This window comes from Rutilus rutilus (assembly GCF_951802725.1).
Source record: "Rutilus rutilus genome assembly, chromosome: 19".
NCBI lineage: Eukaryota > Metazoa > Chordata > Actinopteri > Cypriniformes > Leuciscidae > Rutilus > Rutilus rutilus.
The window spans coordinates 21,680,392-21,702,673 of NC_140232.1; the positions used below are offsets into that span (position 1 = coordinate 21,680,392).

The following is a 22,282-nucleotide window of genomic DNA, read 5'->3' on the forward strand; positions in this document are numbered from 1 at the left end:
CCAGTGTGCCGGTGCCGCTGTGTCCGGTGCCAGTGACCAGACCACGTGTCCATGCCGGTGTGTCCAGTGCCAGTGTGCCGGTGCTGCTGTGTCCGGTGCCAGTGACTGTGTGTCCATGCCGGTGTGTCTAGTGCCGGTGTGCCGGTGTGCCGGTGCCAGTGTGTCCGGTGCTAGTGACCATGTGTCCATCCCGGTGTGTCCAGTGCCGGTGTCCGGTGCCAGTGACCGTGTGTCCATGCCGGTGTATCGGTGTCCAAAGCTCAAATTTGATCCGAACTTTCAGCATATGCATGGTCTGAACTCTTTGTTGTGCACAATATTACTATTTTCACTACTGTACCATACTATACTATACATTTACTACTATATTTTCTTATTCTTCATCTTTAGTGTCACGATTATTTTCAGTTAGTTTCACTTTCATGGTCTTTTAGTTTGTTTACTGCCTTTTTCCTGTTTCCTTTGTTCTAGTTTTCCTGCCAGCCATCTGTTACTATGGATTTTCATTTTATTATCACAGTTGATCATTACTAAGTTCATTATTATTGAGTATTTAAGTTCCTCATTTTCTTTCTGTCTTTCTGCCGGTATTGTTTGCTTTGCAAAGCAAGTCTGACCAGGTGTGTGAGCCGGCAACATCCGTGACAGAGGGACATTGGTGGAGCTGGATACTGACGAGTGCTTGATAGACAGGGAAATGGAGGTAATGCTTCTCACCCTGCCCTTTACCTTCTGAATCCTCATCATCCTGCCCAGCATAATGCCTGTTTCATCGTCTTGTTTTGAGATGTTAGTTATTGTCGCTGATCCTGCCCAGCTTCCCTCTTCCACCTCATGCACCTTCCCGGAGGTGACTTAGTTCAGTTAGTTTTCTTTCATGGACTTTTAGTTTGATTATCATCGTTTTCCTTTGTTCTAGTTCTAGTTTTCCCGTCAGTCATCTGTTACCATGTATATTCATTTAATTATCGCAGCTGATCATTATTGAGTTCGACTTTGTCTTGTGCCGGTATTGTTGGTGTTTGCTGTGCAATACCATACACCATTGCAAACACCATGGTCCACTTTTGTTAATAAACATTGCTTCTATTGAAATTCTTAACCTGCCTTCATCTTCATCATCTTCAGACTTTAAATGTGACATTTAGTGTTGTTAATTGATTCATTTAATATAAGCCTACTTTTTTCTTCTGTTTATTAATTGGCACTTTCTAGGTTTATTCTGCACTGTTATTTTATTTTAATTCATTTTTACTTATTTTGCTTTAATATTGCATTTGATTTGTTAATATTGTGTATTTGCCCTTATTTTTTTACATTTCATCTGTATATTTATAATAGCGTATATTTCCATTACATCAACATAGAGGAAAAGATGTAGGGAAACAAAGGGGGGAAAGAAAGGGGAAACAAAGAGCAAAAAGAAACCAGAAGAGACAGATTTTTCTTTTATTTGAATTCAAACAAAAGATTCAGAGATTGAGCTTTAATGAGGCGGTAACATGCACGTCTTGTTATTGTGTTTTCATGGTTAACTTTTTTCATTTAATTCACTGTCTGTTTATCACATCAACGAGTCTTTGAACCTAAAAAACACAACATCTTTCTGATCTCAAGTTCATTAGCGGGTCTTTTGAACGTCATCTTTTATAGATGATGCAACTAGATGCAGATGACACTGACTCCTCTGTCCTCTGTGTGGATGATATATCATATTTTACCTGACTGGGATCGTGTGATTCACATATAATAGTATTTTCAATAATAATAGCCCAAATAATTTTATGGATGTGTAAGCAGGAATTCTTATTGTAAAAAATAATTATGTTGAAAAACTTTTCTTGCGTTGCCAATGACAGAAGTACAGAAATGCAGAGAGCGAGAGAGAGAGAGATCAAGGATAACAAACCCTGTGATTTAATTTTATAATTCACTGATTTCCTTCAAATCTTTCAAAGCTTTACTCAACAAAACCACGTCATCTGAAAAATCCAGCAATCAAAAGCACTTCCAACATTCTGTGTTTGTTCTTTTGAGACAGTTGTGGTGATAACAGCAGGTTATCAAGACCAGCTTGTAAAAACTACATCAGACAGCAACTTCCATTCAACAGAGAAACTCTTGTCAATAAAAGTCATCTTGACACTTTAGAGAACATATTACTCAACACAAAGAATAACATTTCAAGACGCAGAATGCAACTAAAGTTCAGTCAGAGTTTGATCAAAGGATAATTGAAAAAAAAATTCTTGGAAAAATGCTTTCATGAAGTGTAGCTTTTGCTATAGATGAATTATGGCAAACAATTAAATGTAAGCAATAGTAATTTTAACACAAAAAGAAAACATGAATACTGAGAGGGTTTGCAGCTGAATAACCTCTCTATAGTCACATCCACACAGACAATCTGCCACACACTCACATTGTTATTTTCTGCTTTGTTCTGTACCAAGATGACAAGATAAAAAAAATCTCTTTTGGAAAGTTCCATCATAAAGACTAGAAGAGATGCTATTTAACTCTGTTTAACTAAAGTAATAATTCAGATAGGTTTTACTTATAACAGACACATTTTAAGAAAAATGTCATGATATTTCTCAAGGTCAGAACAGTGCCATGTAGCCTACATTTATTTCACAAAGATTTTATATTTTAAACATTAAAACACTCGGTAGAAAATATATACATCAATAATTAATCTGTGATTCAGAGGAGCAAGCTGGTCCAAATAAACTGGGTACGGTCCCATCTTTAATGGATAAGTGTTTTGCAAATTCCGCGTAAACATCGCAGAGATTTGAGAAGCAATCATCAGTAAAATTATGGGAATATTGCTTCGGTATCGCTGTGGTAATTTTAACCAGTGACTCTTTACATCCTCAATCTTTGGAACTTTTGCAGAGCAGAAAACAGTGTCAGTGTCTCCACATGTACATAACACAAACCAACTACAGTGTTTGAGGGTGGATTAAAGTAGACGTTGTTTGTCGGCAACCAATGAAGACCATAGGCGGGCATTATGCAAATTTGCTACATTGTTACGTACATTGTTACTGACGACTCGTTTCAGCAGTTCAGAATCGATTCTTTCTTTTGGGAGACAATAACTTTATTTTACATTCACAAACATCTACAGGGTGGGCCATTTAAATGGATACACCGTAAACATGGGAATGGTTGGTGATATTAAAGTCCTGTTTGTGGCACATTAGTATATGTGAGGGGGCAAACTCCTCAAGATGGGTGGTGACCATGGTGGCCATTTAGAAGCCACAAACAGGACTTTAATATCACCAACCATTCCCATGTTATTACGGTGTATCCATATAAATGGCCCACCCTGTATATTGCACACAAAAGGGAATATCTGAAAAAGCTATAGGGGCACTTTAAGACAACATAGACACTTATCCTCTTCCATGCAGATTATTCTTAATTATTGCCTACACACATTCATTAGTTTTACTTTAATGAAAGATTAGTTTTTTTTATGAAAAATCAAAAGGATAAACAATGCAGATTTATTTTCACAGCCTTCTTTGATCATATTTACCAAGGGTGCCATTAATTCTGACCACGTCTAAAGATGAAGAATGAGAAAAAAAACCACTTTCACCAAACAATACAGAGAGCTAACTCAAACTGAGGGCTTCAATATACAGAGCAAACAAAGGGAACTAGATGGCACAAAGGTGAAGGGAATCAATAACAAGGAAATCAAATCAGTGCCAACAATAAGAAGCGGGGACAAGGTCAAACTGAACAGGCAAACAGGAACATAGCAGAATGTACATTTTATAATATATATATACATTTTGTAATACGGTTAGTGCTGATAAACAGGGAAAACATCGCCTAACATTCAGCTCTAGTCGTGAGCAAGATCCATCTCCTGGCTCTCCGTGGTTCATTTTAGGATGCAATTCCAGAACAACACTTGAGGCTAATTCTCATTCCAAACTGCTAATACAGTTCTGGTTCCAGAATTCAACTTTTAACCTGGATTGAGTACTCGAGAGTACTGAATATCTGCTATTTTAAAGTCTGTTGAGCTGATCATCTCTTGGATATTCCCAGAACAGGTGCCGGAATGAAATTAATAGATGAGGCGGATGGCACTAGAGAGTACTCGAGAAATGTGGGCAAAGTGTTGTGTGTGTGTGTGTGTGTGTGTGTGTGTGTGTGTGTGTGTGTGTGTGTGTGTGTGTGTGTGTGTGTGTGTGTGTGTGTAAACAACGCCCATCTTTGTCCCTGTGGCATAATGGCGGTGCTCACCAGCTGGCCTAACATGTTGCCAAAAAGCACACTTATTTCAACTGGTTTTCAGTTGAGGGGATAGCTGTTTTGTTCTTGCTCATCATGACGGGACTGTAACAGTAACAGAAAGTATCTTAATTTTCAACAAAATTGTACCAGACAGCCATGCAGACATGCATGCACATCAAAACCTAACAATGAATCATCTCTCCCTGTGTTGTATTGGTTGCTGCTACATGAGATGGTTAATAATTAGTAAAAACAAATCATGCTGTTTCCTTTCTCCCGTAGGCCTAAACAAAAGACAGTTTTCGGGATGACTAGCCTCAGAATTAGATCTAATAAAGGGTAATTAATTCCATTAGAATTTCAGTTAAACATAAATATTTATATTTATTATAAATATTTATAATTTTATGTTATAGAATATAATACTGTATTAGACATCTTAAATTTAGTTGTTATAGAGAAAGATATTTGATATATTTATAAAAAAGTATTTATATTGTATATTTATTAACAACACTATATACAATATATATGTAATATTTAAATTTATAATATTAATCACACTCAAACACACACACATACATACTGTATATATATATATATATATATATATATATATATATATATATACACACACAAAAAATTACAGGGAAAAATTGGGTAATATCAATTTTTAATATGTCTGTGTATGGGATCATGTGTGTCTCTCAAAATTGTGCGCTGCTGCTGAGTCAGATGAACAAACTTTGCTCTATCACCCTGAAGCAACATTGCTTGCCATATCTCATCCTCCAGCCCTCCCCCCCTCAATCCATCTGCCCATCTTTGCTTTCCCCCGCTATTCTTGTCTTCATGCAGTCGGTCTGTTTAATCTGCAGTTACAGTGGGATACCTTATTTTCACCTACTGACTTTGAGGAGAAATTTAAAAGGTAAAAGGAAAAAATTGTGCACAGACATACGCTGAGGCCACAGGCACAGTTGCTCTCACAGTCGTACAAACTTTCAGTACCAGTCATTGCTGTTGGGCTCAGACAATGAATCCTAACAATAAATTAGTTCTTTTTTATAGTCTTGTGTAGTAATAAAGCTATTGTATGCGTCTCGTGTGTAATACATATAGCTTTTATTTTTATATTTTCGGTTTCATTGTAATTGTATTTTTTTATATTTCTATGCTTTAGTTAATTTTTTTTAAGCATTTTTAAAATGTAACAAACTTATTTATATCAGTTATAAGGTAAGGTAACATTTCTTATTTCTTTAATGAATTTGTTTTCAAAAGTTTTTTTTTATTTTTTATATATAATATTTGTATTTTACTTTATTTCAGCTTTAGTTTAAGTGCCAAAAACGTAAAAAAAACAAAACAAAAAAAAAACAAACAAATTGTTTTAGTTTATCCTGCTTGTGTTTTTGTTTATTTTTTCTCTGCAAATGACAATAGTTCCAAAGAAAGTCTCCGCACAACATAGTTGTGCTTGTGAATAAATCAGTGTTTCTGAAAGAATCGGTTAAATTAATGATTCAATGACTCATAATGGTCATCAATTGCTTCTTTCCTGAATGAATCAATGGCTGCATCCGAAAACTTAGGCAGCTGACTTTTTGCCTCGCTGCCTTATCAGGCAATGACTTTGCAAGCAGCATTTGTACATGAAGGTACCTCACAAAACTAATTTCAGACAGACTTCTGAGGCAGTGTAACGGTTTAATGATGAGCAAAATAGAGCAAGCTTTGATGAAAACTAAGCAAATGTTTAATTACAAATTAATTTCTGGCTAGAAATGACATCAGACACAAAAATGTACATATAACACACAAACTGACCACCAGTTATGGCGCTTTTCCACTGTGTGGTACAACTCAGCTCAGCTCACTTTACTTTTTGCTCGGTTTTCTTTTCCACTGCAGTTTAGTATGGCTTCAAAATGGGTAGGATTATAGACTGATCGTTATAGTTGTGCCGCCACCTCATCTACTGACCACGATACAGCTGTGTCTTTTTTCAAGTTGTCAACGGTCGTTTAAAACAAGTCGTTTAAAAAAGTTGTGCAAAGAAATGATACTGCGGTGGCTGTTGCTGACTATTTAAATCTAGCGGGTTTGGTGTCTCGTGTCGCACATCCAATGACCCTGGTGGTGACGATTCTCTCTGACCAATCAGTGATCTGCAGTGTTTATACGTCACATTTTAGCATCGGCTCAACCGAGGTGGTACCAAGGGGGTAATCTTTCAGAAAAAACTGAAGCTTCCCCGGGGGCCGCCATTGATTAGCAGACCCTCACCTGCTGTTAGCATTCCATTGACTCCCATTCATTTTGGCGTCACTTTGACAGCGAATAACTTTACATCTGAGGCGTTTAAAGACTCCATTTGTCCATTATTTATTTCTAAAGAAACACGAAAATGTATAAAAGGCTTCATTACCTTGTATCTTATGTTATGGCCCTGTAGAGGCAGTTTTTGTAAAAATAGGCTAACGACTGCGTCATAACCACGCGACTCTCTGTCGCACAGTAGAGAAATTACCGTATGGACAGGAGGAGAAGCTTGCGGGCAATCGGGGGGACATGGAGGCAAAAAGTTTCGGAAGGGAATGATTCAGATTTCTCTTGGCACAGCTACTAGAAGACAGACAGGATGCTCACGTCACATCTACGTCGTCAAGCTCAGTTTGAGTCTGCGCAGTACGGTCAGCCATCAGGAAGTGAGTGCTTCTAATTGACTTCACTTTTCTCCGTTGAATCCAATGGGGTCGCTGTGTCCATTTCTTTTACTGGTGGTACTAAAAAAAGTACCAGGTTCTACTGTACACAGTGGAAAACCCCCCAAAAGTGAGCCATACCGAGCCGTGCAGTGGAAAAACGCCATTAGACGCCCTCTTTATTTTTTAGCTCAACTGTCACAGAATGTAAAGCACAGGATTGTGGGATATCAAAGGTAGTGATGGATACATCTATGCTGCCTTAAAAAAAATCGATCCGATGAAGGTATCTCAGGAGACAAGAAGTGAAGCTGAAATTGGATTCGAACATGCCTTGATGCCTTCCCACCTTGGAATCGATCCTCCGAAGGCAGCATTTTTACGTTTTTGGATGCATGCAGCCAGTGTGTTTGAATGAATCAGTTGACATGACTCGTTTGTCGCCACCTACTGGTGTATCTATGTAAGAAGAAAGAGTCGCTGCAAAATTCCAACCACTAGTCTATCTGAAACACACCAACACAAACATGAAGTGAAGATAACAGTCCCGTGCTGTATAAATAGCAGCACTTTTAGAACAGTCAATTCGATTTGAAGACCGGAGTTAACTGCTGAAGAATGATGAGAGTTTCAGTCGTCTTAGAATTCAGCGGAGATAATTCTCGTTTTTTAGACCTTCAGATCTTTGACCAAAAAAGAACAATACTTCACTGTAGCTCTTTAATAGTTTTTTTAATAAGATTTATTAGTGGAATAAGCTGAAACTAATGACAGGAATTTGATTGTATGGTCTGAAATGAAAACTTATATGTTTTGAGAGTGTTTCTTGAGATATTCTTGGCCAGGCCTAATCCTAAAAGTTTTGCTCAACTATACATGTGTCATGCTTTGGTTGCAGCAAGGTGGAATAAAAGTGCAGGATTTAATTGCAGCAGTCCTTCTTTATTTAGGCTACAACTTGAAGGAAACAACATACTCAGTAATTTGTACTATAAACACTCGAACAGAACAACCAAATATACATCAACGAGAACGGACAAATACTCAAGCAAAACCAAGGCTATAAATACAAAAGGGGCTGATTAAGGAAACATAGAACAGGTGTGAACTAATAAGAATAGTCAAGGCAACAATACAAGGAAAACAGACAGGCAGGCAGGCAGGCAGGCAGGCAAGCAAAAAACTAAAACACAGACAAACTAAACATAAAACTGACAACATACATGTTTCTGAAGGATTATGAAGTTATGCTATAATATGCATAATTTACCAGAATTTCTAAAGCACTTCATCGGTGGCTGTTTTCTTGCTGTAGTCTCCACCGCATTTCAGATTCAATTAAAAATACATGGGTTGCATTGAGACGGATTGCTTTGAAGCATGTCTTGGATGTCAGATCAAAAGAACGCCCAGAACACATTCGGATTGTCTTGATGAACAATGTTTTTTTCCGGAAGCTAATCGCATCACTGACGATTTTGCAAGCAGCGGTGTGTGTCTGTCTGGTGATTGAAATACTTAGTCAAATGCATTGAGGAAATTAAACAATCTGTTATATTCAAATTTTTTGTTCACTCTAAAAATAACTTTTTAACAAAAAAAAAAAAAAAAAAAAAACAGCAATCCGAAAATGTACAAGATTTCTCAAATGTATGATTCAAAGAACTGACAAGAAAAGTGACAGAATCCAACGTGACAGTTTGTCTTCTTGTTGTTCAGCAGCAGGTTGATGCAGAATAATTCTGAGAAGCCTTTGGCCAGAAAAAAAATGTCATCACGGTCATCACATTTCTTATATGAAAAGCAACAGAAAGATATCACAAAATAAGCAAATTAATGGATGACTGGATCAAAATGACATACACACCACTTTTACAGTATGGAACCTATAAATGTTTGTTTAAATCAAGTAAAGAAATAGAGAGAGCGATTTAGAGAGAGAGAGAGAGAGAGAGAGAGAGAGAGAAAGAGAGAGAGAGTGAGAGAGAGAGAGAGAGAGAGAGAGAGAGAGAGAGAGAGAGAGAGAGAGAGAGAGAGAGAGAGAGAGAGAGAGAGAGAGAGAGAGAGAGAGAGTGGCCATAAAATTGGAGTGGAGAAGAGGGTCAAAAACAAGGGGACAGGGATAATAGAAAACAAGGGCAGAGCGAGAGAGAGAGAGAGAGGGAGAGAGGGGGAGAGGAAAAACAAAAGGACCAGTAGCAAAGAGTGTGTGCTTTCTAAGCGACATCAGACCTCAGTACTGTGTCTTGCTCACTGTCAAAGCACACTGACTGCCATTCGCCTGCTGATCCTCCAGCGCAGAGCACCAGAGCTCAAGCGCTCCAAATTTGGGGATGCACCTCTTTTGTGTCTTCCAGTATCTCTCAGTCATGAACTGTCCATCATTCTGTTTGTGAGTTTTGCTACTTTGGATTCTACCTGGACTCCATGTGGGTAGTCAAGCTCAAACTCTGTCCTGAAAGGTAAGTTCTGTCCAGTGTTGGGTGTACTGCATTAGGCCTACTAAGTAATTAATTACTACAATTTATTTACTTTCCCCTTGAGTAAGGATCTATGTATGTTTTTAATGTAACCTTCTCCCTTTAAATACTTTGGTCAGTTCAAGTATAATTTATGCAATTTTATAATATTTATTTGAAAGAATTAAAAGAGCAGTTTCATGTCTATCCTTGTATTTTTCAATTGGTCGAGTTTGAAATGGGATTTAGAAAGTAATTAGTAATAAATAATGCAATACTTTTTAGAGAGAGTAATCTAATTACACTGTTGAAGATTAATTAGTAATAACTAGTTATTAATTACTTTTTTAGAGTAACTTATTTTAGTTGCTGTTTTTTATGTTACTTGGTTGTCCAAATAGGAAAACTGTCATTTTATTTCACCTTTGCTGTATGTTATTAAGGCTAAGTTTGAGGTACTCTGTGAATGAAACTGATTTCTGTTAAAGGTGCTCTAAGCGATGTCGGGAGACTTAACTTCTTGTTGACATTCGAATTGTTGTCAAACAAAATGGAGGCTAGCTAGACCCTCCCTCCTCATCATCCCGTCTCCTCCCTCCTCCCCTCCCTTCCGGCATAAAGGAAAGTCAAATAGTCACTACAAACAAAGTTAAGTTTTACTGATACTTCATTCAATGTGTAATGTCGCCAAGTTAGATAAATGCTTTTATATATTGCAGAACAGAATGCAGAAAAAGAGAAACATTATCTTAAAATCGTTTCGCCACCTGAGGTTATAACTATATCTTCCATACAAGGACGCAATAATAGCATGATAATGTTAGCTTCGTGTTTCCCAGTGAGCATAAACAACGGCGGCGTCGTAAACAAATTTAGTCAAAGTTGTCAATAGCCTATAAATGAACATTCAAATTCATAACAAACAGTGGGTGAAAAAAACAATCATTCACACACATTGTCGCCCTACTGTGAATTTGCTTGATCGTTTACAATAGAGATTGATCGCTGGAGAATCATATATGTTGTATTCACCAAAGTTAACGCTGACTGCATAGTTCTAGCTAATTACATCCTTGTGTTGGTTTGGAGAACATGAACGTCTCTTTAGAAATAAAAATGGATTTACCCACCAGTTCTGCAAAAACAGAGCAACTGAATGTCGGATTGGAATCCCTTCTGCCGGCGGAGTTCTCGCCACCTTTCAAAGGTTTTTCCGATGTAAATTCGGTACTTCGCGCGTTCCTTATCCTTGTCCCTTATCCTTGTCCCTCTTCTTTGCAATTTGTTCATCGGAACGTCGTCTCTTTGGTCGTGTGTCGGCCATAATTCAAACTTCCCTCTTCATGCTTCTCTCTCCTCCACACACTCCTTCATGTGTCTGCACTATGCGCACTAACCCCCCAGACCCCACCCTCAAATTCTTCTTGTTGTGTTTCATGGTGAGGGTGAGCCCAGTTTGTTTTTGTTGCCGTTTGTGGAGCCTGTGGTGTCTACAAAGACCACGTTTTTTTACAGTGTGTTCAGGGGACAGGCAGCTAGCGGATAGTGAGGAGATGTCTGCTGTATTTGACAAAAAAATGTTTGGCCTAAAAAACGCATGGCATCGCTTAGAGCACCTTTAATACATGTTTGATTACTTCCAGATGCATACATCTCATATATCTCAAAAAAATAAATATTGATAATAATAATTAACACCAATATATTTGAATAATATCTTTAAAATGTTTAAAAAGTCTTTCAGGTTTTGAGTCATCATCCACATTGGAGACCAGACAATTAGGGAGTAAGAAGTGAGTGCTCTTATAGTGCTGGTAATTGGTGAGGTGATTGTGAACAGATGTGACTGGTTAATATTCAGGCAACATGACATCATGATTTTGCGTAAACATACACGCCACTTTCAAGTCAAGTGGCGTGTTATCTATACGCATTTTGAGCTATCCGCGTGTATGTCCACGCCGTCATCTTCCACGTGTATGTCTACGCCGTTAAATGTCCGAGTGATTCCGCGTGTATGTCTACGCCGTTAAATGTCCGAGCGAAACGAAGCAAAATGTAAATCTACATCTGGGGAGCGATATTTTTTTACTAGGATGGTAGGGGAAGACTCATAAATGGTATTAACCCCAGTGACGGGTAGGTTTAGGGACGGGGTTGGGGTAAGTCATATATATTTATATAGAGAGTAATGTAACGTTAAGTCAACGGCGTTGATAAACACGCTGAAAAGCAATTATGCGTGTTGATAGCACGCCAAAAATGGAAATACGAATTGGCGTGTCATACATACGCCATTTCATGAGATCAGTCTGATTCAGGCGATTGTGAGCGCTGGGTGAGGATGGAGACTGGCAAAACCATGACACCTTTTAAAGGTACAAGGTAGTTCTTATTAAGAGAGGAGACCCTGCTCATAAAATCGACTGCTGGCGGTAGATTATTTTCCTATTTAGCACCAAAACTTTGGAACAGTCTTCATAACATTGTCCGGGAAGCAGACACACTCTGTCAGTTCAAATCTAGACTAAAAACACATATCTTTGGCCTAGGCCTCCTTCCCTTTACCTCTGTACAGATAAAACGTTGTTGTTTTATCTGTACAGAGTCACCACGTGGCTACGCGGACGCGATAAATAATTCTGTATTATACATTTTTAAGGCCAGACAAGTAGTTTGTTGAGGGTTGATTTACACATATATGAAGGTCATACATTACACATACATACATTACACAGGTCTGAACACGTGATGCGCATGTGCGCAACATCGGTGTTTGCGCAGAGGTTTGCGCAGAGGTTATGTAGGTTTGCGCAGAGATAACTGATAATCGTTTGCACCTTGGAACCTATTTCCGGGAGTGCGTTCTCGAGCCACCAGGCACTGTTTTGTGCGGAGCGCGTTGAGGGTTCCCTTTCGAGAGTCTCTCGTATTGCATAGCTATACGCTATGGGAAATCTCCTTTTCTCGAGAATATTGAAGCCTTTATTTTAAAACGCAGTGCAGCTGCACAGCGAGCACAGAGAAGAGCTGACTAGCGCGCTCATTGGCTGTGCTGCGGGAATTGCACAAACCTATGGCGAAGCGGCTGACGTGAATGGGTGTGGCTTCTGGCTATATAAGCGGGCCATTTCGCCATAGGAACTAGAATTAATCTCCTTCAGCAAACTCTTCACTTCGCTGTTTTCTCCTGCTAAGAAGCCTTCGCTGTTGACGAGCCCCAGCAGCGGAACGAGTGACCTGCAGCAAGCAACTCAGCGGACGGCGGCCTCCCGATCTACACGCTAGAACTCGACGCCACCTCTTCTGATTCGCCATTCACCTGCGACCATCTGGCGAGAAGCCATATCCTTTGAAAGCGTTTTACAGCGTGTTCGCCACCACGACACGCTGTTAAAAGAGCAAATTTCAAAACACTGGCGTTGTTTCAAATGCCACGTCCGGATTGTGCATCATGCAGTCACCACGTGGAAGCTGCACTCGGTAAAGGCGGCTGCTCTCACTGTGAGAGTATGTCGATCTCCATGCTGTGCTTGCGGCTAGCTCTCTTCTCAGAGGGCGACCCCGCCCCTCGCGCTCTCCCGTTTCCCGCAATCCTCGAACCGAGGAGGAAGAAACAGCGGGGCCAGAGGATGCCTGAGCGAATTGAGACGAGCGAGCCCACGCCGGCCACGTCCCTGCATGCCTCGCTCTCTCCAGCGGAGACCCCTTCACCTGTTCTGTTCACTCAGACGGACCAGCGCCCTTCTCTGCAAGCGGCAGGCCTCGTCTCTTTCGGTGGATCAGAAGAGGAGCAAGATGACAGCCTGTCTTTGGCTGCATCCAAGTGCGAGGATTGGGCGGGCTTGGCTGACCCTGCCCCCTCATCTCAGTCCAGTGAAGTAGGCGCGAGGGCGAGTTTGAACTCAGAGCTCCTCCGTGTCCTCACTAAAGCCGTTGAGGACCTCGGGCTCGATTGGTCTTCGCCTCAGGAGCCCGCTAAGAGCCAGCTCGGTGAATGGTTCCTGCCGGGGTGCCACCAGGCCCCTCATCAAAGACCAGTGTCGTTCTTTCCTGAGGTACACGAGGAGCTGACTAAATCGACGAGCGCCCCCTACTTGGCCTGCCTGAGAACATCCACCTCTGCAACGCTCTCCATCGTTGACAGCGCTGAGGAGAAGGGATACGAGAAGCTGCCCCCCTTAGAGGAAGCAGTGGTCGCGCACCTCTGCCCGCCCACTGCTATTGGATGGAGATCCAAGGCAGTTCATCCATCGAAACCCTGCAGAGCCACTTCAGCTCTCGCCGGCCAAGCTTACACCGCCGCTGGCCAAGCTGCATCGACCCTGCACACCATGGTGGTCCTCCAGGTGTTCCAAGCTAAGCTGAACCGTTCCATGGACGAGTCTGTACCTAACACCGTAAGTGCCACTGTACCTAAGCGCCACTGATCTAGCCCTGCGTACCACTAAAACCATCGTCCAGGCTATTGGAAGGAGCATGACCAGTTTGATTGTGCTAGAGCGCCACCTCTGGCTAAACCTGACAGAGATTAAGGACACAGACAAGACTGCTTTTCTGGACTCTCCAGTCTCTAACACTGGCTTCGTTGGTCCTGCTGTAAAGGGCTTCTCCGAGCGCTTCACCAAAGCACAGAAGGCGTCGCAGGCCATGCGTCACTTCTTGCCGAAACGCTCCAGTTTGGCCTCGGGTCGCCACAAGAAAGACCCGCCCAGTGGCTGAAACTCACAGGCGCCCGCAGTCAGCAAAGCGCTACCTGTTGCCGGAGCATCAGGGGCCCCGACCCAAGATTGTGTTGGACCCTGAGCCTCGAAAGCCTTCCTAGTCGCACAGCAGGAAGGAAAAGGGAGGGTTTGAGTCCCGCTGCGGCTGGACCACCCTCAAAAAGAGCTTGCACACTTCTCCCAGTCCCCTCTTCAGTTCAGGCGACTGGAGATGTTCATACTGCAGTCAATGGGCCCGTTCTAAAACATGCACCCTTGCAAACAAACGCTGTTTTATCAGCGACCCAAATAGAACACAAAAAGAGCATTTTTCCAACTCACAACATCTGGGTGGCTGGGTCCCCTTTGCATGGCTGCCCGCCCCCAGACTTCATTCAACCCCTAGCCAATCGGGCCAAGGCCTGGGCAGCCATCCCCCATGTGTCTGAATGGGTAATGAACACAATAAAATGATGTTACTCACTCCAATTTGCTCGCAGACCCCCGTGTTTTCGCGCCGTGGTCAAGACGATGGTGAGAAGCAGCGTGGCTCACGTCCTTTGCACCGAAGTATCAAACCTTTTGGCAAAAGGAGCTGTAGAAACTGTTCCCCTGTCACTGAGCAAGTCAGGCTTTTACAGCCGCTACTTCCTCGTTCCAAAGAAGGATGGCAGCCTCAGGCCAATCCTAGACCTCAGACACCTGTACAAGCCCCTCATGAGACGGCCATTCAGGATGTTGACAACCAAACAAATCCATGCGCAAATTCGCCCGGGGGATTGGTTTTTGTCAGTGGATCTGAAAAACGCTTACTTTCATATCCAGATAGCCCCCCATCACAAGCCATTCTTGAGATTCGCCTTCGAGGGGCAGGCTTATCAATACACAGTCCTGCCATTCGGCCTGTCTCTGGCACCTCGTACATTTACGAAGTGCATGGACGCAGCTCTTTCCCCCCTGAGACAGCGGGGAATGCGCATTCTGAATTACCTTGACGATTGGCTCGTTCTGGCCCAATCGGAGGCCTAATTACTGACCCACAGATCCTGGCTTCTCAGCCATTTGCAATGCCTTGGGCTCAGAATAAATTTTCTAAGCGTGTACTGTCTCCCAGCCAAAGTGTAACCTTCCTGAGAACAGTTATCGACTCGGTTCAGATGAGAGAATGGCTCACGCCAGACGGTGCTCTCTCCATTCAACAGCTAGCAGCTTCGTTCAGGGCGGGCTCTCACACGCTCCTCAGAACATTTCAGAGGATTCTGGGCCTTATGGCCTCAGCATCGTCAGTACTCCAACTGGGCCTACTGTACATGCGTCCCATGCAGCGCTGGCTAAAGCCCAGAGTACCGGCTTGTGTGTGGCGTTGTGCATCAAAGTGAACCACAGCTGTATCAGAGCCCTGGCTCCTTGGAAAGTAGCCGACTGGTACCAATCGGGCGTGAACATGGGAGTGGTCTCGAGGAGGAAGGTGATTTCAACAGCCCTGTTCGAGGGTAGGCCCGTTTCTGGCCTCTGGTCGAGGAGTGTTTTCGGCGAGGCAGAGGTCAACCTCTTCGCCTCAGAAGGCAACTCTCAATGCCCAATCTTCTTTTCCAAAGACAGGGACGCGCTGGCCCACAACTGGCCCAGCCGCCCTCTTTATGCATTCCCTCCGGTCTCGATACTCCCTCAGGTCATTGAACGGATCAGGAAAAGCAAGAGTACTGTCCTCCTAATAGCCCCTCTCTGGAAGACCCAGGTCTGGTTCACAGAGTTGGCGCAGCTGCTGGAAACAGCTCCTTGGCCTATACCGCTGAGGAGGAACCTCCTCATGCAGGAGAACGGGACGATCTAGCATCCCCGTCCCGACTTGTGGGCCCTCCACGTATGACCCCTCAACGGGTACCCGGGAGCCTCCCGGAAAAGGTCTTAAACACCGCCTCTATGCCCTGAAATGGTCAATGTTCACCGACTGGTGCGCAGCCCGGGACCTTGACCCTTATTCAAGTGAAGTACCACTGGTACTTTCTTTTCTCCAAGAGCTGCTGGACGCGGGTCGAACCCCCTCCACGCTCAAAGTATATGTGGCGGCCACACTCCTGTGGTCGGCCAGTCACTGGGAAGGAATGACCTCGTCGTGCGTTTCCTCAAAGGGGCCAGGAGGCTGAACCCGCCTCGACCCCCTTTTATACCGGCCTGGGACCTTTCCACGATCCTCAGGACCCTGAAGGGACCACCTTTCGAGCCACTTCAGTCGGCTGATCTAAAGCCTCTTTCACTGAAGACCGCACTTCTGCTAGCCCTAGCATCAGTCAAGCGAGTAGGTGATTTGCAGGCGCTCTCTGTGAGTGCTTCCTGCCTTGAGTTCGGGCCCAACGACTCCAAAGTTGTCCTCAGGCCCAGGCATGGCTATGTTCCCAAAGTGCTCTCGACTCCGTTCAGAGCTCAGGTCAATCCTCTATCAGCTCTTCTCCCTTCGTTAGAAGATGTATCTCTACTCAGCCCTGTTAGGGCCCTTAGAGTCTATTTAGAGCGTTCTGCCCAGTTCAGGGAGTCAGAACAGCTCTTCATATGCTTTGGTGGCCGCACCAAAGGGCTTCCGATCACCAAGCAGAGACTATCACAATGGATAGTAAACGCTATCACTTTAGCCTACGCTTCTATGGGCCTTCCTTGCCCCATTGGCGTTAGAGCTCATTCCACGAGAGGCATGGCCTCATCTTGGGCCTGGTCCAGTGGTATACCAATTGAAGACATCTGTGCGGCGGCCGGATGGTCCTCGCCATCCACATTTGTAAGATTTTATAACTTAGAGGTTCCTGCTAGCGCGCTAGTCAGCTCTGCTCTGTGCTCGCTGTGCAGCTGCACTGCGTTTTAAAATAAAGGCTTAAATTTACTCTAGAAAAGGAGTTTTCCCATAGCGTATAGCTACGCAATACTCGTTCCCTTACTCTCAGGGAACCGAGGTTACGTTAGTAACCGAGTAGGTTTTCTGTTAGAATGGTGTCGTGTTAGTGGCCCCTATAAGTTAATAACTAATGATCTTTGCAACGGAAGTGAATCAATCAATCAAAACTAACTTTAGCTGGACAATAACTTTATCCTAGAGCTGCTATAAAGCCAAAACAATCCCTGTTACTGTAATTTCCTATTATCACTGTAAAGCTGCTTTGAAACAATTCATATTGTTAAAAACGTTATATAAATGAAGGTGACTTGACTCATAAGGACACCAAAAAGTTATGAAAAATGCAAAAAAAAACATGAAATGTGAGGAGAGGAGAGGAGAGGAGAGGAGAGGAGAGGAGAGGAGAGGAGAGGAGAGGAACATTGACACAATTATCAATTATCAAGTCTGGCTTCGAGTTAACAAATGACATGGCAGCAGAAGATGTTGTGAATTTTTCACAGAAATGGAATCTAGAAGTGTGTTTATAGGGTTTAAAAGCAGTTGGCAGGTTAATTAAAAAAGAACTGTCTGCTTTAATCAAGGACCCTAGCCAGCGAGAAAGAAAATGTATACTGTAAATGATGAGACAAAAATGGTTGAAAGCAAAATCCAGCTAGGCTTTTAGTTTAGAGGCTTTCGGTCAAATGAATCCAAACTAAAATAACTGGAGAACTGATCAGAAACAGATTAGGGAGAAAATAAGGAAGACAATACACATTTTGAGGATTATTTGAAACATTTGCTACCATGCCAGTCCTAATGTAAAAAATCCAGATGGATCAGATGGATCAGATGGATGATTATTGATATCTTCAATTATAATATAACTATACTAGCCACAAAGGTTTAATGAATTACAATCAAATAAAACTTGTACAATTATCATGTGTGTCACACATAGAGTGACGGTATACAAGACACCAGCTAAAAGACAAAAAGACTAAATCATATTAAATACAACTGTTCATAGAACTAAAGTTTACCAGTCTGTTTAATTAGTCCGTCTCATTGTCAAACGGAACCAAATGACTCACTAATTCTGGCAACTTACCTGCTGCTATGAAAGCTCTAAATTCAGTTCTAAATTCAGCCAAATGTTATTTGATTGACTCAGTATTAAGTGTTGAGCAGATCTGTCAGATAATTAGAAGAGTGACAAGTGTGTCAAGAAGAGAGTAAGAGAAAGAGGAGGAAAGACAAAAAATATTTACTTTAAATTAAGAAAAAAAGTCATTCAAGTTCACAATCTAAAGCCAATGTGTTGGAGAACAGAGATGCATTTTAAGTTCTGTTTGGAACCTATCTGACACATACTTCAGCTCTCTTTCTTTCTTCCCCACAGATGGGCAATGTGTCAGAAACAGCCCTGTTCGTATCCACAATCTCCAGACAGCACGACGTCCTCATGGCAACATTTTATACAGTGTTCTGTGAGTCCACAACCATCATAGCGTTCTGGCATCCTCTTCATCTTCATATGTGGTTTCATCAGAGTAGGACAGCAAATAATGCCTCAATGACTTTGCATATCTTTATTCCTTATGAATAATTGAAATGGTTCCGCTGTCATTAACCTCCTTCTGTCGCTTACACCTTGCCTGTGTCCACCTAGGCCAAATTGTCCTAAGGATGATCAAATATATATTTTAAAATGATTTCCTGAGATGGCCAAAGATAGGGTCTATAATTAGTTTGGGAAAATGATTGGGGTGGCTCACCCTTGATTTATGAAGCAATGAAACAGAAAATAAAAAGGAGACAAAAGCATATCTGGTTACGTTTATAGGAGTGTTATTATGGCATTCTGCGATGAAATATATTTTAAGCCTATAATGATCAATGAATTGTATTTTTGTGTCTCTTGTACTCCACAATCTGTCTGCTCACATAATAAACTCAATTTAAAATTAATATTTAATATCATATTCAATTAATATCATTAATTATATCAAATGAATATTTTATGTCTATGTATTTATTATTTTTCTATGTAACCATGTAGTGGAGTTACGGAGCCCCTGAGGGGACCTTTGCAAAAAAAATAATAATACGAAAGTTTTGCGTGCGCACGCGTTACAATTTCCGGTTTGGTTATAGTATAGTGTCATTACTACAAATGTGGGAAAAGGGATGAGATGAGAGTGTGCTTGGAGCATGCCTCCAGAGATTTGTCTTATTATAGGGAGTTTGCATTTGAGATTGTTTGTGGACTGTGCTTTACTGTAAGAAAAAAAGCATGAAGGTCCCACATCATGGATTACATAATCAGAGAGTAGCCTATTTCTTTTCGTTTTGAATTGTTTCGTTTAAAGACATTTCAAGCTAAGTTTTGTATTCATTAAGTTTTGTTTTGTAGAAAACCTTTCTTTAAAGTGAATTTCGTTTTGTATAAATTGTATCTTAATTTTAATAAATTTTTCATCAACCAATTGCCTGTATTTAATAAATGAGATGCAAATATATAGCAGATAATATAATCATGGAGGCGCGCCGGGTCACTTGCATTGCATGTGAACTGGAGGCATCTCATCATTAATTAACTGAAACTGGGTGTATGCCTCACATACATGAGAAATACATCTGAAGATAGCTTGAAATGTCTTTAAACGAAACAATTCAAAACGAAAAGAAATAGGCTACTCTCTGATTCTGTAATCCATGATGTGGGACCTGAATATTCATTTATGTGATATTCATGCTTTTTTTCTTACAGTAAAGCACAGTCCACAAACAATCTCAAATGCAAACTCCCTATAATAAGACAAATCTCTGGAGGCATGCTCCAAGCAAACTCTAATCTCATGCCTTTTCCCACATTTGTAGTAATGACACTATAACCATACCGGAAATTGTAACGCATGCGCACGCGAAAAAAAGTCCATATTATTTATTTTTTTGCAAAGGTCCCCTCAGGGGCTCCGTACTGTAGTACTGTACGATCGTTATTGCAAAATAAACCCATTATTCAGAATCGTCACGTATTTTGCAACAAAGAACGGTTGTGTGTAAAAATATATAGGCTAGGCTATATCACCGAATCACTGAAAAGAAATCGACTCAAAAGAATTATTTGTAATTGCGTCTTGGAGCAGGTGTCGATTTCTTTACTTCAAAATAATGAGGAACGATACGTTTTAATGAAATGAATTTAATTAAACAGTCAAATATTATTGTTTGGAATGTAGTGAAGTGATACATAATCTGATAAAGTACAGATTCTAGAAAAATCTGTTTAAAAAATCTGTCTTTGTGGCCCTGTTTCACAGGCAAGGCTTAGATTAAGCCAGGATAAGGCCTTAATTCAATTCAGACTTTTAAGTAGCTTTTATTAACGTGCCTTAGAAAAAAAATCATCTTGTGCATCTTGGGAAAAACAATGGTACTGACATATTTTAAGATATGTTAGTGCAAGTTTCTCTCAGTTCAGACAGCTCAAAGGCTTAAGCCTTGTCTGTGAAACCGGGCATACCAGTTGAATGGATGTGACACATGCGAATGCGTGCGATAGTTCTGGTCTGCTCGACATTAAAGAAGCGACAAATTTAATTATACCTCCGAAGTGGCAGATAAATTGCGTGGATTATTAAAGCTATGTCATGGGTTGATTTAACTTCAAAAAGAATCAAGGACCTCATTGTTATTCTTGACTACCTTGAGACAGACCTTGCAGGGTTTCTTAGCATTTCTAAGCTTTAGGATCAAAATCAGGTTTGTCAGCAATGGGATGGAGATGTCACACAGTCAGTGGCACATCTTCAATACAGCTGTACAAATTCAGTTGCTGCTTTGATGAAAAGATGAATAGATGTGAGCAGATGGCTAGCTCTCTCTTTCTCTACCAGGTGTATTGTCGCTTCTGGGAAATGGCATGCTGTTGTTTGTAGCCTACCGTAAGAGGTCATCTCTGAAGCCAGCAGAGTTTTTTGTCGTGAACTTGTCTGTGAGTGATCTAGGGATGACCCTGTCGCTGTTTCCTCTGGCCATTCCATCTGCTCTAGCACACAGGTGAGATCCTGCTTCACGCTTTACCAAAAATGTTTATGTTTTTTATTGTAAAATATCAGAGATTACATTAATAAAAGTATTTATATAAAAAAACATAAATGCACTCTGCCCATCTTTCTCATGAAGCGTTTAGCAGTCATTTTAGTGAACAGGTTCGAAAATAAATTCATAAGTGCACTGGTCAAATAAACGATTCAATGACTCGTTTGAACTTTTGAACCCATTCGTCTTTTCAAAGTGAAATAAAGTAAAATGCTGCTATTCGGCACAATACACAATACAATACAATTTTATTTGTATAGCACATTTAAAAACAACTGGCGTTGACCAAAGTGCTTAAAGGAACACTCCACCGTTTTTTGAAATAGGGCTTATTCACCTTCTTTCCTACATTTAGATAGGTGGGCAAATGCATTTTTGTCTCAGTGCATGCATTGTTTTAGTTTGACAGGGTCAGCGCTAGCTTAGCTTAGCATAATGAATGGAATCCTTTGTTGCCAGCTAGCATGTCCTGAGTAAAAGTGATATAAAAAATGAAAAAACCCCACCTAATTACTTCTTGTGGCCTGCGTATTCACAACGAGTACAAATAGTGATGCAGATTAACACTAGGCGATTTCCTAGGCAGATATTGACTTATATATTAAGGACTATATTAGGGGGAAGCACAGGCGAAGCACTGCTACTTGGGCGTGTTCCTTTAACAAGGCCAATAAGGGTTAGACAATACAAGCACAAAACCAGCAAAGATACACATCAAAGAGAAAAAGTCGGACACATCAAGGTATATTAAAAGCTAGTGAAAAGAGATGCGTTTTCAGAGAAGTTTTAAAAAGTGTCAAAGTTTGGGCAGATCTGATATTGGGGGGTAGTCTATTCCATAGCTTGGGTCCATAAGCTGCGAAAGCACGGTCACCCCTATTTTTTAATCTGGTCCTGGGGACAGAGAGTAAGTTCGAGTCCCCCGATCTTAGTGATCTTGACTTAATTTTTGGATGAAGCAATTCAGATAGATACTGGGGAGCTAAGTTCTGTATAGATTTAAAAACAAAAATCAAAAGTTTAAAATCTATTCGGAATTTAATCGGTAGCCAATGAAGCAAGATCAGAACCGGTGTAATATGTTCAAATTTACGTTTTCCTTTGAGAAGGCGTGCAGCTGCATTTTGGACTATTTGTAGACGGGTGATGTGTTTCTGAGGAATCCCAATA

At 41.2% G+C, this 22,282-nt stretch overlaps 1 protein-coding gene across 1 annotated transcript in view; it reads left to right on the top strand.

Moving 5' to 3' along the window:
* The first annotated feature begins 9,139 nt into the window (after window positions 1–9,139).
* The window catches only part of opn7c (opsin 7, group member c), a 16,062-nt gene continuing 2,919 nt past the window's right edge, over window positions 9,140–22,282 (top strand). The window contains exons 1-3 of the mRNA XM_084390281.1: window positions 9,140–9,436; window positions 18,408–18,495; window positions 20,908–21,070. Coding sequence (XP_084246407.1) covers window positions 18,408–18,495; window positions 20,908–21,070 — 251 coding nt within the window. The 5' untranslated portion in view covers window positions 9,140–9,436. The remainder of the gene's footprint in view (window positions 9,437–18,407; window positions 18,496–20,907; window positions 21,071–22,282) is intronic.